This window comes from Mus musculus, chromosome X (genome assembly GCF_000001635.26).
Source record: "Mus musculus strain C57BL/6J chromosome X, GRCm38.p6 C57BL/6J".
Lineage (NCBI taxonomy): Eukaryota > Metazoa > Chordata > Mammalia > Rodentia > Muridae > Mus > Mus musculus.
This window is the reverse complement of record NC_000086.7, coordinates 19,479,132-19,497,927: the sequence shown is the minus strand read 5'-3', so window position 1 is coordinate 19,497,927 and position 18,796 is coordinate 19,479,132. Positions and strand designations below refer to the sequence as shown.

The following is an 18,796-nucleotide window of genomic DNA, read 5'->3' as shown; positions in this document are numbered from 1 at the left end:
CTTTATTCCCCTAAATTCTATAACTACTATGCAGTCATGAAAGCAACAGTGGCTAGAATTCAATTGTTGAATATTCTATAAAACATGAGTAGGATTCTTCATGAATATCAAAGTCATCAAAAACCAAACAAATCTGAGGAACTGCCCTGCCAATCACAGTCTAAAGAGACCTAAGGACTGTTTAAGTGTCATGGATGAATATTGGAACAGGAAAAGGGAATTAGGGAAAAGCTAAAAGGAATCTGAATTAATTCTGTCATATATATATATATATATATATATATATATATATCAGTATTGGTTCATTATTGATGATAAACACACAATACAACTAAGCAATAGTGCTAGGGAAAACTGGGTGTAGGTTGTTAGGAGACTTTTTGTACTATTTATGCAATGAATCTGTAAATACAAAAGTATCCTAAAATTATAATTTTATTGTTTTTATATAAGAAGAGTGATCCTATCTATTGTCATAGCAGTTATTTCTTAGAAAGGAAAGGAAGGAGAAAAGGAAAAAGGGAAACAAACATGAACCAGAATATGACTTCCTCACCTTAAAGAGGTACTAATTGCTATAAAGATAAGCATCTTAGAAGTATTTAGCTCTGGATTAGGAATTTATGCAGATATATTTTTCTAGCAATACTACTAATTATTATTAGTATCAATTATCATTAGTATTATTAGTATTAATATTCACTTATTAGGAAGTGAAAGAAATCCAGGGCACATTAGATAGTTGGAGCTCTTAGATGTGCTCAAAGGAGGTAAATGTGGGAGAACAGTAGGGATTCAGAGGCCTTTGCAATCTACAGCTCAATGGCATGTAAAAATATTCACTGTTAACAGCTTCTGCTAGTAGTTTAATACTCACAAAAAGAAAAAGAGTGTGGGACTTTAGACTTTTTGTTCCATAGAGGATACCAGTATGCATTATAATTGTTCAGAAGGGCCAGTAACTGTCTCTTGAGTATATCTGTGCAGTGATACCTTGGGTAAGCTGTGTTTAAGTATGGAATTGTCAAACTTACATTAAGTTGTCAAAAATAATAAATTAAATGAATGAAAGAGCAATTTGAATACAGGAAAAAAAATATGAGGAATTTATTGGAATAGATTTCCCTTAGTTCATTTCTGTTGCTCTGATGAATGCCATGACCATTCTCTCTCTCTCTCTCTCTCTCTCTCTCTCTCTCTCTCTCTCTCTCTCTCCATATGTGTGTGTGTGTGTGTGTGTGTGTGTGTGTGTGTGTATCAGGCTAATCCAACAATGGCTGGATATGAACACAAAGTCCAAGAATTCGGTAGTTGTTTAGTCCATAAAGCTGGGCTATCTTCAGTATAAAAGTAGGCTCAAAGTGGGAGTGGGTGGGTAGGGGAGCAGGGTGGGAGGAGGGTATAGGGGACTTTCGGGATAGCATTTGAAATGTAAATGAAGAAAATACCTAATAAAAAATTGAAAAAAAAGTAGGCTCCAATGCCAGTGAAGTAATGTATATGCTAGCAAGGCTAGAGCAAGCAGGCAAAAAGCAAAAGCTTCCTTTTTCCATATCCTTTTATGTGGGATGCCAACAGAAGGTGTGGCCCAGATTTGGGTGGGTTTTCTCACCTGAAATTGTCTAGATCTAGGGTACGTCTCCTAACTTAAAATGATCCAATCAAGACAATTCCCCACAGGCATGGCTAGATGCTTGGGTTTTAGTTGATTACAGATGCAGCCAAGTTGACAACCAAAATTAGACATCACAGGTTATAAAGGGACCAGCAAGATGACTCAGCAGGTAAAAGCATTTCATGTCAAACCTGACAATCTGAGTTCAATGCCTGGAACTCACATGGTAGAAGAAGAACTTCCATAAATTTTCCTCTGATATCAACACTTGTGTGTTGTATTTGCATGTACATTTATGTGTACTGCTCTCTCTCTCTCTCTCTCTCTCTCTCTCTCTCTCTCACACACACACACATACACACACACACAAACTTAAAAAATTAAGGCACTGAAAAGGCTCAAAGTAAAGGTATTTGCTTTTGAGCCTACCAACCTGAGTTTGATCCCCATAGCCCACGTGGTAAACAAAATGGTCAACTTCTGTAACTTTTCCTCTGATCTCCACACACATACACATATGTGCACCAACACACAACTCAAACTTAAGAAATGCTATTTAAATAATTTCTAACTTAAAAAAAAAAACCAGAAGAAGATAAAATACAATTTACCAAAACCTTAGGTATACGGCTATAGCAACTCAAAGAAGAAAGTTTCATAGCTATGAATGCATATATGAACAAATCAGAGAGATCCAGGCTATGGAAGCATGTACCTTTAATCCCAGAACTCAAGAGGCAGAGACAGAGGCAGCCAGCCTGATCTACAGAGTGAGTTCCAGAATAGCCAGGGTTACACAGAGAAACCAGATCTTGGGGAAAAATAGAGAGAAAGAGAGTCTGCCTCTTAATACAAACTATTGCTTGGCTACCCACCAGAACTTGATGGTAAGACACTACTGGTGAAGACATAACCCAATTTGGACATAGGACATGGAGAAATCAAGCTGATAATTAACTGGAAGCTTCCTTCCTGCTGGCTAGCTTTCATAGTGCCTGCCATAAGCTGCTAGGCAGGCAGATAGGAACGAAAAGTCACCAAGTCTTACTCAGCAGTGAACCCTGTGAACTACAGAAACAACTCACCTGGAAAGATAGATGGATAGATAGATAGGTAGGTAGATAGATAGATAGATAGATAGATAGATAGATAGATGGATAGATCCGTTGGTATAATAATGGTTACGTGAGTATCTTGAACAGGGGTAGCCAACAGTTGACTGTCTGGATGTAAGGCCCTGCTCAACAGAAGAAATCATGCCTAGTAGGATAGATCTGTCATTAAAAAAAAAATCCTTGACTAGAAAGGTGATAGAACCTAGGGGAGAATCTTATATTCTGCTTAATTGACATAGTATCTCCCTGCCTTCTAAATACTTATCCTCATACACATACATTAGCCCAGCTCAATGCTATTGTTTGGAGTTGGGTTGGGTTGGGTTGAGTTGGGTTGGGTTGAGTTGGGTTGGGTTGGGTTGGCAATGAGGGAAATTAATATGGAGAACTCAAATTATCAAAGTTGACAGAATAAGAGACTCTGGGCTACTTATCCCCAAATGGGGCATCCATATCAGAGCTCCTTCCCATAAAGCTCAGGGAACTTCACAGAAGAGGGGGTAGAAAGATTGTAAGGTCCAGAGTTTGTGGACAGTAGCTTCAAAACTGTCTTCTGGACATGACAGGCAGTTGCACTCCTAAATAGCTATAGTTGTCTACACAAGACCGTCACAAGAACAATCTAGTCAACATTTCAGCATTATGAAGAGAGGAGTCACAAGGTCTCACTCCTAGTTGAGAAGTTTTAAGAAGTCCATGACTCTCAGAAGAGAGAAAGGTCAGTTTTCTTTAGGGATTGAGCCCCTGGTAGCTTGTCCATAATACCACAGGTAGAACTTCTATACTCATGTAATTGTGGCAACACTAATTGGACTCAATAGGTTCTTTTTCTTTTTCTTTGTATCTAATCTTCTCTCATACAATCCATTCTGACCACAGTTTCCCCTCCCTCCACTCGTTCAGGCTTCCCTCTACCTCCCCTCCTTCCCCAGATCCTCTCCTTCTCAGTGTCTCTTCAGAAAAGAGCAGTCCTCTCAGAGATATCAACCACACACAGCATAAAAAGATGCAATAAAACGCCCTTCCGGTTAGTGCCAGCACCGGCCACCTAGAGCGAGGAGTCAGCAGACACCCCCAGGGTCCCTAGAGAACTCTCCACTCGATCTTAGGATCACTGGTGAGTGGAACACAACATCTGTTCCAATCCAATTGTGACGGGACTGTGAGAGCAGGAACAAGGACACCAGAGCCCTTCCTAACCAGAGGCTCAGGATCCTTTTGATCAGTCCTGGTTTACCTTGGTTTTGAACAGACCAGACAGCTCCACAGTCCTCAAAGGAGACACCACTTCCAGGCACTGTAACACGCCAAGGAACTTAGGACAACAGGATCCCAGCATAACAGGAGCTGGGTCACACAAGTATTTCAGGGTCTCAGAGGAAGCTTGACTGCCAAAAACTCTGATACACCCAGAATCTCAGGTTCACAGAAGCCCAAGTCAAAGGATCACAGAGAAAGCTGGACTCTGAGGAGTTCTGAATCAACTGGGATTATAGGAAGGACAGGCTCCAATCAGATATATTGAGGGCAGCAAGCACTTGAGATAATCAGATGGCAGGGTGCAAAGCATAAGAACAGAAGCAACAGAAACCAAGGTTACTTGGCAGCATCAGAACCAAACTCTCCTACCATAGCAAGTCCTGGATACACCATCACACCAGAAAAGCAAGACATGGATCTAAATTCACTTCTGATGATGATGATGGAGGACTTTAATAAGGAAATACAGGAAAGTACAGGTAAACTGCTAGAAGCCTTTACAGAGGAAATGCAAAAATCCCTTAGAGAGTTACAGGAAAACACTACCAAACAGGTAATGGAATTAAACAAAACCATCCATGATGTAAAAATGGAAGTAGAAACAATAAAGAAAACCCAAAGGGAGACAACTCTGGAGATAGAAATCCTAGGAAAGAAATCAAGAACCATAGATGCGAGCATCAGCAACAGAACACAAGAGATGGAGAGAGAATCTCAGGTGCAGAAGATTCCACAGGGAACATGGACACAACAATCAAAGAAAATGCAAAATGCAAAAAGATCCTAACTCAAAACATCAAGGAAATCCAGGAAACAATAAGAAGACCAAACCTAAGCATAATAGGAGTATATGAGAATGATGATTTTCATCTTAAAGGGCCAGCAAATATCTTCAACAAAATTATAGAAGAAAACTTCCCAAAACTAAAGAAAGAGTTGCCCATGTACATACAAGAAGCCTATAGAACTCCAAATAGGCTAGACCAGAAAAGAAATTCCTCCCAACACATGATAATCAGAACAACAAACGTACTAAATAAAAACAGAGTATTAAAAGCAGTAAGGTAAAAAGGTCAAGTAACATATAGAGGCAGGCCTATTAGAATTACTCCAGACTTCTCACCAGAGACTATGAAAGCCAGAAGAGCCTGGACAGATGTTATACAGACACTAAGAGATCACAAATGTCAGCCCAGGCTACCCAGCAAAACCCTCAATTACCATACATGGAGAAACCAAAGTATTCTGTGACAAAACCAAATGCACACAATATCTTTCCACGAATCTAGCCCTTCAAAGGATAATAATGGGAAAACATCAATACAAGGACAGAAACTATGCTCTGGACAAAGCAAGAAAGTAATCCTTCAACAAACGTAAAAGAAGACAGCCACACCTAAAATTCAAAAATTCAGGTGACAGCAGATGCTGGTGAGGATATGGAGAAAGAAGAACACTCCTCCATTGGTGGTGGGATTGCAAGCTTGTACAACCACTCTGGAAATCAGTCTGGTGGTTCTCAGAAAATTGGACATGGTACCACTGGAGGATTTCACAATACCTCTCCTGGGCATATATTCAGAAGATGTTTCAACTGGTAAGAAAGACACATGCTCCACTATGTTCATAGTAGCCTTATTTATAATAGCCAGAAGCTGGAAAGAATCCAGGTGTCCCTCAAGAGAGGAATGGATACAGAAAATGTGTTTACTATGGAGTACTACTCAGCTATTAAAAAGAATGAATTTATGGAATTCCTAGGCAAATGGATGGACCTGGAGGGTATCAGCCTGAGTGAGGTGACCCAATCACAAAAGAACTCACATGATATATACTCACTGATAAGTGGATATTAGCCCAGAAACTTAGAATACCCAAGATACAAGATACAATTTGCAAAACACATGAAACTCAAGAAGAACAAAGACCAAAGTGCGGACACTTTGCCCCTTCTTAGAATTGGGAACAAAACACCCATGGAAGGGGTTACAGAGAAAACGTTTGGAGCTGAGACAAAAGGATGGACCATCTAGAGACTGCCTTACCCAGGGATCCATCCCATAATCAGCCTCCAAATGCTGACACCATTGCATACATTAGCATTTGCTGAAAGGACCCTGATATAGCTGTCTCTTGTGAGACTACGCCGGGGTCTAGCAAACACAGAAGTGGATGCTCACAGTCAGCTAATGGATGGATCACAGGGCCCCCAATGGAGGAGCTAGAGAAAGTACCCAAGGAGCTAAAGGAGTCTGCAACACTATAGGTGGAACAACAATATAAACTAACCAGTACCCCCCAGAGCTCATGTCCCTAACTGCATATGTATCAAAAGATGGCCTAGTTGTCCATCATTGGAAAGAGAGGCCCATTGGTCTTGCAAACTTTAGATGTTTCAGTACAAAGGAATGCCAGGGCCAAGAAGTGGGAGTGGGTGGGGGTATGGGGAACTTTGGGATAGCATTGGAAATGTAAATGAGGAAACTACCTAATTTAAAAAATTAAAAAAGAAAGAAAGAAACAAATAGTTGCTAATGCTGAGATGAGCGTTGAGATAAATACCTGGCTTGCTTATTTACCCTGATATAGCTGTCTCTTTTGAGGCTATGCCGGGGCCTAGCAAACACAGAAGTGGATTTATAATTATTTATTTATTTATTTATTTATTTGGTATAGAGTAAGTGCTGAAGGTGGCCATAGTTTGTTATTGGAGACCAGCTTTGACATCCAGAGTAAACTGAGGCAGGGTTTAGTGTCGGCAGTCGATTGCCAGCAATCGATCTGCTGGCAATAGATCAGCCAGCAGACTTTTCTCTGAAGGCACAAAAGTTGATACACTGGGGCTTGTCAAATTCTCCCAAGGGAGAGGGGACAGTGATAAGCTTTCTATGGCCAGCAAGAAGCGATGGAAGAATCATACACACATGCACAAACACCTAGTGGATGAAGCAAGGTTCTAATGAGCAAGCTCCAATAACTCCACACATATACATACATACGTACATACATACATACATACATACATACATACATGCATACATACACATTCAAACTCTGGGTGGATGGAGCAAAGACTCATGCATTTGGTGGATTAAGCAAACTTTTGTAAACTACAATCAACTTTAATTTTCCTTCTATAGATTATAGATCCCAGCAAAGTCCTCCAAGCAGTACAAAAATCATAATGTGGTTACATTCTATTTTTTATTAAGTGATCGAGTACAACGAGTATATGTAGGAAAACATGTTTCCCAATATCCTAACCTGAATAAGCATTTTATATAGTACAGGTTAAAAAAAAAACAAATTATTTCCAACACTACATTTGTAACTAAGTAACTTGTTAGAGATTAACAAAGTGTAAGCAAGTAAGGGAGTTTTCTCAACCTGATTCTTTCACTGGCAGGTGGCAATTTGTGGTTACATAAGAAAGGTTCATTATTTTATTATTTATCTTAAAATTAACCTTATAAAATCATAAAAGAGTCACAAATCTAAGGTTTTATATAAAAACAGTCAGTCATTTCTTCTTAAATCCTCAAGGTGCACACCCACTCACTAACAGGTTTTATTAAATCACATCAGGAAGACAAGGGCAAGAATGGGCACAAGAAATCAATCATCACCCTGCTCACCACTCAGCTTTAGCAAGAAGGCACATCAGCTAGTGCTGGCTGGGATGCTTGTCCTTGTTCCAGGACCTGACCAAATCCCTTGCTCAGTAATCAAACCAGTGCCTTTCTGAACTCTAAGTTTGCTCCCTAAGATTTTCTACAGCAAAGCCATTAGCAAAACCCATCTTAACCTGACTTTATTCTCCGGGTGTTGGTCATTGTTAACAATCTACATCTCTAAGTTCTTTCAGATGGGGTGGATGAATCATTAACTCGCTCCAGCAGCATTGCTTGGCAAAGATCAGTCACTAATAATATATGTGCTAAGGACACTGCCCAGTGAGGGGCTGGAGGCACCCTTGGAGTTTCCATGCAACTCAGAGACTATGAGGAATGTGGTGACCTCAAGGACAACAAGTAGAGTGAAACCCTACAACAGTGTGACATCCTTAGGACAGCTAGTCCTCAGAGCTCTGCCTCCCTGAGGTATGCCCAGTGTGACGCTAACCATTCGGCCACATTCTAGGAATAATACATCTGCTTTGCTCTTGTCCCTGCCTGGCTCCCAGGAGTTTGTGCATTTTCCTCAAATGACTTAGAGGAGTTGGGGAAGCTCTGCAGACCTTTTCCTGACTTTAAGTCAATAATTAAAACATTTAAAATGTCATCTAAACTTCCAATATAAATGTAAGAAGCGTGTAACCAGAAGCCTTTTGATAGGTCTACACAGTGAGGTGTCAAATTCCCATCCCCCTTGGGATTATTAAACAAAGAAAAGTGCAAAGAAATCTGATGGATTACCTGAGACTTGCTATGGTTGAGGTCTGTGGCCCACAGTGCTGTGTGCCTAGCTCTGGATGGCTGTGAACTGTCTCCTTGTCAATGCTTCCTTGGGGCTCCCAACCTTTCACTCACATTTCCACGATCCTACCTCCCCCCCCGTAAGAGAAATGCTGCAGGGAGCCCTGAGCATGCCAGTGCAGTGTCATTCCTCACACTGTGTTTTAGAACCTGGGGACCATTGTGTCAGCTAGATATATCTGAACTCCAGGGTAGCTGTAGAGTCCAGAGCCTGTCCCCCTGGTACTGGGACATGCTCATAATTACAGACTCTGGGGATTGGAATAATTGTAGTGTATTTGCATCTTGCTCATATGAATTTTGTCGTTTAAATATTGAAAAGTTATAAACATGTGCTGAAAAGAATTGTCAAGTTATTAAAGCATCCCATTTATGATTTGTGACTATTCAGCAGGGGTTTATGATAGCCTTATACCTTTGCTGTGCTTAGAAAATAAGGGGAGTGACCTGCTCACCCACATTCCCATGTATAGATTCTTCATGTAGAACTGTATTTTGGGGCCTCCACATGGCATAAGGAGCATTTTAATAAACATTTAGAGAAATAAAAAATAATAAAAAAACTAAGACTGCCACAAGAAACAGAATTCCAACTCTAACAACAAAAATAATAGGAAGCAACAATTACTTTTCCTTAATATCTCTTAATATCAATGGACTCAATTCTCCAATAAAAAGACATAGACTAACAGACTGGCTACACAAACAGGTTCCAACATTTTGCTGCTCACAATAAACCCATCTCAGGGAAAAAGACAGACACTACCTCAGAATGAAAGTCTGGAAAACAATTTTCCAAGCAAACAGACTGAAGAAACAAGCTGGATTAGCCATTCTACTATAGAATAAAATTGACTTCCAACCCAAAGTTATCAAAAAAGACAAGGAGGGCACTTCATACACATCAAAGGTAAAATCTTCCAAGATGAACTCTCAATTCTGAATATCTATGCTCCAAATAAAAGGGCAGCCACATTCATTAAATAAACTTTAGGAAAGCTCAAAGCACACATTGCACCTCCACAATAATAGTGGGAGATTTCAACACCCCATTCTCATCAATGGACAGATCCTGGAAACAGAAATTAAGCAGAGACACAGTGAAACTTACAGAAGTTAAGAAACAAATGGAATTAACAGATATCCACAGAAATTTTTATCCTAAAACAAAAGGATATACCTTCTTCTCAGCAACTCATGGTACCTTCTCCAAAATTGACTATATAATTGGTCTCAAAACAGGCCTCAACAGATACAAAAATGAAGAAATTGTCCCACAAATCTCATCAGATTACCATGAACTAAGGTTGATCTTCAATAACAACATAAATAATACAAAGCCAACATTAATGTGGAAACTGAACAACACTCTTCTCAATGATACCTTGGTCAAGGAAGATATAAAGAAATTAAAGACTTTTTAGAGTTTAATGAAAATGAAGCCACAACATACCCAAACTTATGGGATACAATGAAAGCAGTCCTGAGAAGACAACTCATAGCTCTGAGTGCCTCCAAAAAGAAACTAGAGAGAGCATACACTAGCAGCTTTACAGCACACCTAAAAGTTCTAGAACAAAAGGAAACAAATTCACCCAAGAAGAGTAGACAGCAGGAGATAATGAAACACAGGAGTGAAATCAACTAAGCAGAAAAAAAAAAGAACTATTCAAAGAATCAACCAAACCAGGAGCTGGTTCTTTGAGAAATCAATACGATAGATTAACCCTTAGCCAGACTCACTAGAGAGCACAGGGACAGCATCATAATTAACAAAATCAGAAATGAAAAGGTAGACATAACAACAGATCCTGAGGAAATCCAAAACACCATCGGATCCTTCTACAAAAGGCTATACTCAACAAAAATGGAAAACCTGGATGAAATGGACAAATTTCTAGACAGATACCAGGTACCAAACTTAAATCAGGATCAGGTTAATGACCTAAACAGTCCTATATCCCCTAAAGAAATAGAAGCAGTCATTGATAGTCTCCCAAACAAAAAAAGCCCAGGACCAGATGGGTTTAGTGCAGAGTTCTATCAGACCTTCAAACAAGACCTAATTCCAGTTCTTCTCAAACTATTCCACAAAATAGAAACAGAAGGTACTCTACCCAATACTCTACAAAGCCACAATTACTCAGATACCTAAAATGCATAAAGACCCAACAAAGAAAGGGAACTTCAGACCAATTCTCCTTATGAATATCAATTCAAAAATACTCAATTAAATCCTCACAAACCCGAATCCAAGAACACTTCAAAATGATCTTCCATCATGACCAAGTAGGGTTCATCCAAGGGATGCAGGGATGGTTTAATATATGAAAATCCATCAATGTAATCCACTATATAAACAAACTCAAAGACAAAAACCACATGATCATCTCGTTAGATGCTGAGAAAGCATTTGACAAAATCCAACACCCCTTCATGATAAAAGTATTCAAACATCAGTAATTCAAGGCCATTGCCTAAACACAATAAAAGAAATCTACAGCAAAGCAGTAGCCAACATCAAAATAAATGGAGAGAAGGTGGAAGCAATCTCATGAAAATCAGGGACTAGACAAGGCTGTCCACTTTCTCCCTACCTATTCAATATAGTACTTGAAGTCCTAGCCAGAGCAATTAGACAACAAAATGAGGTCAAGGGGATAAAAATTGGAAAGGAAGAAGTCAAAATATCAGTATTTGCATATGATATGATAATATATATAAGTGATCCTAAAAATTCCACGAGATAAATCATAAACCTGATAAACAGCTTCAGTGCAGTAGCTGGATATGCAATTAACTCAAAAAAAAATCAATGGCCTTTCTGTACACAAAGGATAAACAGGTTGAGAAAGCAATAAGGGAAGCAACACCATTCACAATATTCACAAATAATTTAAAATACCTTCGTGTGACTCTAACTAAGGAAGTGAAAGATCTGTATGATAAAAACTTCAAGTATCTCATGAAAGAAATCAAAGAAGATCTCAGAAGATGGAGAGATCTCCCATGCTCCTGGAGTGGCAGGATCAATATAAGTAAAAATGGCTCTCTTGTCGAAAGCAATCTACAGATTCAATGTAATCCCCATCAAAATTCCAACTCAATTCTTCACAGAGTGAGAAAGGGCAATTTGCAAATTCATCTGGAACAACAAAAAACCTAGGATAGCAAAACCTCTTCACAATGATAAAAGAATCTCTGGTGGAATCACCATGCCTGACCTTAAGCTGTACTACAGAGCAATTGTGTTAAAATAAACAAACAAACAAACAAACAAACAAACAAAAAACAAAACTGCATGGTACTGGTATAGCAACAGACATGTAGACCAATAGAATATAATTGAAGACCCAGAAATGAACCCACACACCTATTATCACTTGATCTTTGACAAGGGAGCTAAAACCATCCAGTGGAAAAAAGACAGCATTTTCAACAAATGGTGCTGGCACAACTGGCAGTTATCATGTAGAAGAATGCAAATTGATCCATTTCTATATCCTTGTACTAAGGTCAAGTCTAAGTGGATCAAGGAACTCCACGGAAAACCAGAGACACTGAAACTTATAGAGAAGAGAGTGGGGAAAAGCCTCAAAGATATGGGCACAGGGGAAAAATTCCTTAACAGCGCAGCCATGGCTTGTGCTGTAAGATCAAGAATTGACAAATGGGACCTCATAAAACTGCAAAGCTTTTGTAAGGCAAAAGACACTGTCAATAAGACAAAAAGGCCACCAACAGATTGGGAAAGGATCTTTGCCAATCCTAAATCAGATAGGGGACTCATATCCAATATATTTAAAGAACTCAAGAAGATGGACTCCAGAAAACCAAATAACCTCATTAAAAAATGGGACACAGAATTAAAAAAAGAATTCTTAACTGAGGAATATCTAATGGCTGAGAAGCACCTGAAAAAATATTCAACATCCTTAATCATCCAGGAAATGCAAATCAAAACAATCTGAGATTCCACCTCACAGCAGTCAGAATGGCTAAGATCAAAAATTCAGGTGACAGCAGATGCTGGCAAGGTTATGGAGAAAGAGGAACACTCCTCCATTGTTCGTGGGATTGCAAGCTTGTACAACCACTCTGGAAATCAGTCTGGCAGTTCCTCAGAAAAGTGGACATAGTACTACAGGATGATCCATCAATACCTCTTCTGGGCATATATCCAGAAGATGTTCCAACTGGTAATAAGAACACATGCTCCCCTATGTTCATAGCAGCCTTTTTTATAATAGCCAGAAGTTGGAAAGGGCCCAGATGCCCCTCAAGAGAGGAATGGATAAAGAAAATGTGGTACAGTTACACAATGGAGTACTACTCAGCTACTAAAAAAAAAAAATTTATGAAATTCCTAGGCAAATGTATGTATCTGGAGAATTAATGGTAGGAACTATGTGATAATCTCATCTAATGTGCCAAAGATCTTCAAGAAAATTTAACATCCCTTTCTTCATGATAAAAGCCCTAAAAATAACCAAAGTATGGAGAGAATGTACCTCAAAATAATGAAGGCAAAGGTATGTGATCAACCTGCAGCTATCATTATACTAAATGGCAACAAGACTGTGATCATTGTTATATTCATTTTTTGCTTGTATTATACTTATTTTCTAAGTTCTTGGGGTGCATCAATAGGATATTTATTTGAGAGTTCTTTACTTTTTTTCACTATTAAATCATCTTATTTCCAGAACTGATAAACATTTTTGTCAAACTAATAGGATACAAATCAACCTGAAATATACAAAAAATAAATTTGGCAAGAGAAAAATAATGGGGTAATGCTCTTCACAATAACTTAAAAATAAATAGTTGCTAGGTGGTGGTGGCACAAGCCTTTAATCCCAGCACTTGTGAGGTAGAAGCAGGTGGATCTCTGAGTTTGAGGCCAGCCTGACCTTCACAGAAAGTTCTAGGACAGCCAGTAGTACATAGTGAAACCTTGTCTTGAAAGAAACAATACATACATACATACATACATACGTATGTACGTATGCACTATGTACATACAAACATACATAAAAATAAGCACCTAGTAATAAACTTAGCTGAAGAGGTAAAAGACCTCTTCAGTAAAAACATTAACATAATTAAAAGATAAATTTAAGAAGACGTTATAATACCTTTCATACTCATGGACTGACAGACTTGATGTCGTAAAAATGGCTATATTACTTAAAACGTCACACAAGTTCATTGTAATCTCTATCAAAATATTAGTGAAATGTCTCTTTAAGGAATGAATGAAAACAATTCATATGGGAGCAAAGAAAGAACCTGTGCAATCCTAAGTACAATGAGTGATGCTGAAGGTACCATGATACCTGATCTCAAATTGTATCACAGAGGGAGATGCATCTGTGGGTAAAAGTACTTAAAGTGCAAGACTAGAAACCTGAATTAGGATCCCTGGAACCCAAGTAAAAGCTAAACACAGCCTGTCCTCTGATCTCCACACTGTGGAAAAGAAAGAGCCCAAATGATGATGAGTATCTAGAATAGAGAGAGCCACTCTATTAAGTAGCAAAAAGAAATCATCCAATCACTATAAGCACTGATGAACGGAATAGAGAGCTCTCAAAAGAAAAATGCAAATGGCCAATAAATACTTGAGAAAAATATCCTCATTAGTCACCATGAAAATGCAATTTAAAACTACTTTGAGATTCCTTCTCACCCCAGTCAGAAAGGCTGTCATCAAGAAAACTAATGAGAAATGCTGGCAAGTATGTGGGATAAGAGGAATTCTTATACATGGTTGGTGGGGATGTAAACTCAAAGCTACTATGGAAATCAGTGTGCAAGTTCCTAAAAAAAAAAAAACTAAAACTAGAACTACCACATGACCCAGCTAGATCACTCTTGGGAATATGCCTGCAGGACTCTAAGTCAGTATATACCATAAAGATGCTTGGTGTTGTATTCACAGCAGCTAAGAAATGCAACCAATCTAAATTTCCATCAACAGACAAAATAAATACAAATGAAAACAAGTAAATAGATAAAATATGAAGCATATACACATAGGAATTTTATTTAGCCAGAATGAAAAGTGAAATTATGGCTTTTGATAGAAAATGGATTGACTTGGAAACCATTAACATAAATTATACGAGTCAGAAAGACAAATATCATAGGTCTCCTCTCATATGTAGAACTTAGATTTAAAGTAATATGCAAGTGTAGATATGTGTGTGTAGGAGACTACAGTTTATCTTACGTCAGGGAGAGAGTAATTGAATACATGTGACATGAAAGCAGAAGTGTGAACCATTTGAAGGGGGAGGGAAAGTGGCCAGAGAGAAGGAGGAAGCAGAGGGAAGCAGTTGGGAAGGAGGATGCATCAGAACAAACTGCAATGACTATTTGGGAAGAGGAAGAAGGAGGCAAGGAGGTAGTGTCTGTGTGCTAGAGAAGTGACTATAACCAAAACTCATATATCATATATAAAAATGTCACAATAAGATCCATTAATTTCACCTGAGGTGGGGGTGGCACATGCCTTTAATTTCAGCACTTGGGAGTCAGAGGCAGGTAGATCTCTCTGAGTTCAAGGCCAGCCTGGTCTACAGAGGGAGTTTCAGGACAGCCATGGATACATACAGAGAAACCCCGTCTTGAAAAACAAAGCAAGATAAAAGACCTATTAATTTGGTTTGTTGTTATTTTTTTTGGCAGGGTCTTATTAAATAGCCCTAGCTATCCTGGACATCACAATGAAGACCAAGCTGGCCTTAAACTCACTGAGATCTGCCCACCATGTGGATTCTGGGAATCAAACCCAGGTACTCTGGAAGAACAGCCAGTACTCTTAACTGCTGAGTCATCTTTCCAGCTATACCTAACATATGTAATTATAAAACAAATATAAACTTTTTTTGTAAAGGTCAAAAGAAAACCTAAGGCAATATGGAATCTGAAAGAAGGCATAGTCAACAGAACCATAGTCAACAGAACCATACTATTCTGAAAGATCACAGAAGAGCCACCTGCCAAACACAGCTTTCATAGTAAGGTAGAAACTGCTGCCTACCTTTGGAATTTTCACTCAAGTTTTGGAGTGAAAACCAAAATGTAGCATTGACTGGTGATGGAACAATGGGGTGGTGTTGACAAATGCAAGAAATGGGACAAAAAATATGTTTAAGCATGGAAGAAGGAACTTGGCCAGTTTTACTGAATTGAATAAGTTATCCAGTAGCACAAGAGAGGGGTGTTATGCAGGGGAAACGGGTAATGAAATACCCTAAAATCCTCAAGGAAAGTCATCGGGGGTGCAGACCAATACTCCTGGCACAGAGGAAGATCAGTAGTGAGTTTGAGCTATGTAGCAAGAACCTGTCTTGACAAATAGAACAGACAAACAAACATAAAAACGCCGAGAAAATAAAATAGAAAATCCTGGCATCTAGAACAAGATTGAGTGTTTAAAAGGAAAACTGAGAGAGTTCTGTCACTCATGTTTGATTTGGGGAACTTAGTACTGCATAAAAACTTCAATACAGAAAAAGCATTATGGGACAGGGAGCTGAGTCATAAAGTATTCCCCCAAACATCCACTTTCTCCAATTCCAGGTTGGAATTTCTTGTCAAATCCTAGCTGTGGGGCATCACTGATACTGTGTATCTCAGCACTCAGGAAATGGTAGCAGATGAATTGAAAGTTCAATGCCAATATGGGCTCTACAGGGTGATGTGGTCTTTCAAAAGAAATGGAAGATGGAAAGAAAGAAGAGAAGGGGGAGGAGGAAGGAAGGAAGGAAGGAAGGAAGGAAGGAAGGAAGGAAGGAAAGAGAGAAGGAAGAAGGAGGAAAGGAAGAGAAGGAGGATGGAGAAAGGGAGAAAGAGGAAAAAAAATCCATGCCAGATAGGGTGCAGATAGGGTGCTACCTTTCAGAAACTCTCAGGAAACTACGGATTCACTGCTGTTCCCAGAACAGTTGTACTACCATGGCGTACTTTAAAGAGCAGACACCCAACTTGCCAGAAAAGCAAGAAATATCTCTTCCACTGCATTTTGGTTCAAGCAGGCCATGCGGCAGGCCTCATAGACCATGTTTATGATGTGGCATGTTAATCTCTTGTGTGGGAGGAGTTGGTATGAGTGGCCCGGTGACTTCAGGGCTTCAGTGTAAGGAGGCAGGGGAGGAAGGAGGGAGGCGCTAGGACCCAGGGCTGGACAAGACACTGAGTTGATGGGTGAGCCCATTGCAGTCCACTATTTTGAGCAGGTTTGACCATGGCCTTGGATATTGATGACCCCAAGAGTGGTTTCAGCCACTGCGAAGTGGTTCTGTTCATCAATGAAGAGGTGACACAGAATGGTGGTGGCCCTGGCTTCTACCTGACCTTCCATTCACGGCCCTGGAAAGATATAGAAGATGGCCTGAAGTCTGTAGTGGTTGATACCCAAGTACCACGTTCCATCAAGAGGGCCTGTGCCTGGAGTGCTCTGGCCCTAGGAGTCAGGGTTGCTATGAGACAGAGAGAAAAACAGTTACAACGTGTTCAGCAGCTGCACGACCAGGTAGAAGAGCATGAGGCAGCCACCTGGACTTTGGCCACAGACTTGCAACGGCTGCGTGAGGAACGTGATGAAGTGGTCTCTGAGCTTCACAATGTTAAAGAGCACCTGAAGCAAGTGAAGTTTGAGCGGGATATGTTGCAAAGGAAGATCATTGAGTTTGAGCTGTCACAGCAACTCCTTGCCCAGTCACCAGATGCTGATTATCCAGGCACTCCACCAAGGCCTCTAATTGTGAAAGAAAATGGAGAGGCTCTGGACACAGGCTTGCAGAATGGGCAGTGTGCAGTGTGCCCGAAGAAAGACCAGATGGCATCCCTAACAGGTATGCCAAGATCCCCTAGTCTTTGAGCCGAAGCCCCACAGCCCTGTCTATCAGTTATCTCTATGACCTTCCCAGTGGCATCCCCTCCCCAATCCAGAGTACTCTCAAAAGGGCAAGGAGGCTATCTATCCACTAGTTCGCTTGCTGCTGCAGAATCTCTGTGTCCAGACCTGAGGAACCAAATTCATGGATAAAAACAAATCTAGATATAACCAGGGGTACTCGGAAGCTTCTTTTTTTCTTTCCTTTTTTTATTGAATATTTTTTTATTTACATTTCAAATGTTATCTCCTTTCCCCGCCCCCTCTGAAACTCCAATCCCCATCCCCACTTTCCCTACTTCTGTGAAGAGCTCAGGCTTCTCACTGAATTTAGGGAGTGATAAAATCATTTCTTGGGGCCCCTTGTCAATTTTTTTTAATTTACATCATAGAATATTTGAAAACTCAAGTAAAAGCTTTTCACTATTCTACTACCAAGCAATAATCTCTGGGCTTCTTTGCTGAGCTAAGAGATCTAACCCAAGGCCTCAAGAACGCTAGGACGGTACATCACCACTGAGCTATAGCCTTAATCTGCAATTAACACAGTAAATCTAATTGCACATATGGATATCTTTCTACAGATTCAATTATATATGTGTGTATGTGTATATAATTTCCATTGGTTTTGAGAAGGATGAAATTCTATTGATATGTCAATTTAAAAGGAAAGCATTTCCAGTTGCAGGTACATTTACAACTGGTCAGTAGTTGACTGCTATGCATTAAGTTAAAACACAAGAGAAGCTGATGTTATGGAACATTTTCTCTCTTTTTTCTGTACTCTCCTTAACTTCCTTCTTGCATAACCCCAGATCTTCTGCAGGGCATACCTATGCTTTTAAAATATAAGATGCAGTGCGTTCTGGATACATTGGTTTTTGTTTGTTTGTTTGTTTGTTTGAGAATGCTATTGCTTTACTGTAGTAATTCTTTAATTTGTTTTTATAACACTCACCAGCGCTATTCTTTGTGTCTCTAAGTTCTAGATACTTTGTGCGGGGCTGAAGAATTCCCAGCTTCCAGTGTGTGAATCTTCGTGAAATGACTTTCAAAACCAGTCTCCGCCTCAGTAAAATCTCAGCTAGGTGCTGCTACGAAAAAATAAAAAATAAAAAAAAATAATATAAAAAGTGAAGGAATTGGGGAGATGTCTGCATATATATTTTAGGGGAGAAAGCACACAGATTTTGTTATAACTTAATCCATTGACATTGCAGAGTTCAAAGGGATTCACAGGCCAATGTAAAGTTTTAGAGAACATCACAAGTTCATTGAATTGCATTCATTAGTCCACTGAATGGTTACTGATAAATTGACATATAGTAGAAACTACAACTATGCTATCCAGTATGCACACTATAATCCCTTTTGGGTAAGATTGGCTACATAATAATAGGGAACATAATTTCAGACATAGCATGGC

The 18,796-nt window shown here is 39.4% G+C and overlaps 1 protein-coding gene across 1 annotated transcript; it reads left to right on the top strand.

Moving 5' to 3' along the window:
- Window positions 1-16,608: 16,608 nt before the first annotated feature.
- Window positions 16,609-18,508, top strand: Tex13c3 (TEX13 family member C3). The gene is made up of 2 exons (NM_207524.4): window positions 16,609-17,329; window positions 18,354-18,508. The coding sequence occupies exons 1-2, from the start codon at window positions 16,720-16,722 to the stop codon at window positions 18,401-18,403; spliced, it is 660 nt and encodes a 219-aa protein (NP_997407.1). The 5' UTR covers window positions 16,609-16,719; the 3' UTR covers window positions 18,404-18,508.
- Window positions 18,509-18,796: the final 288 nt, after the last annotated feature.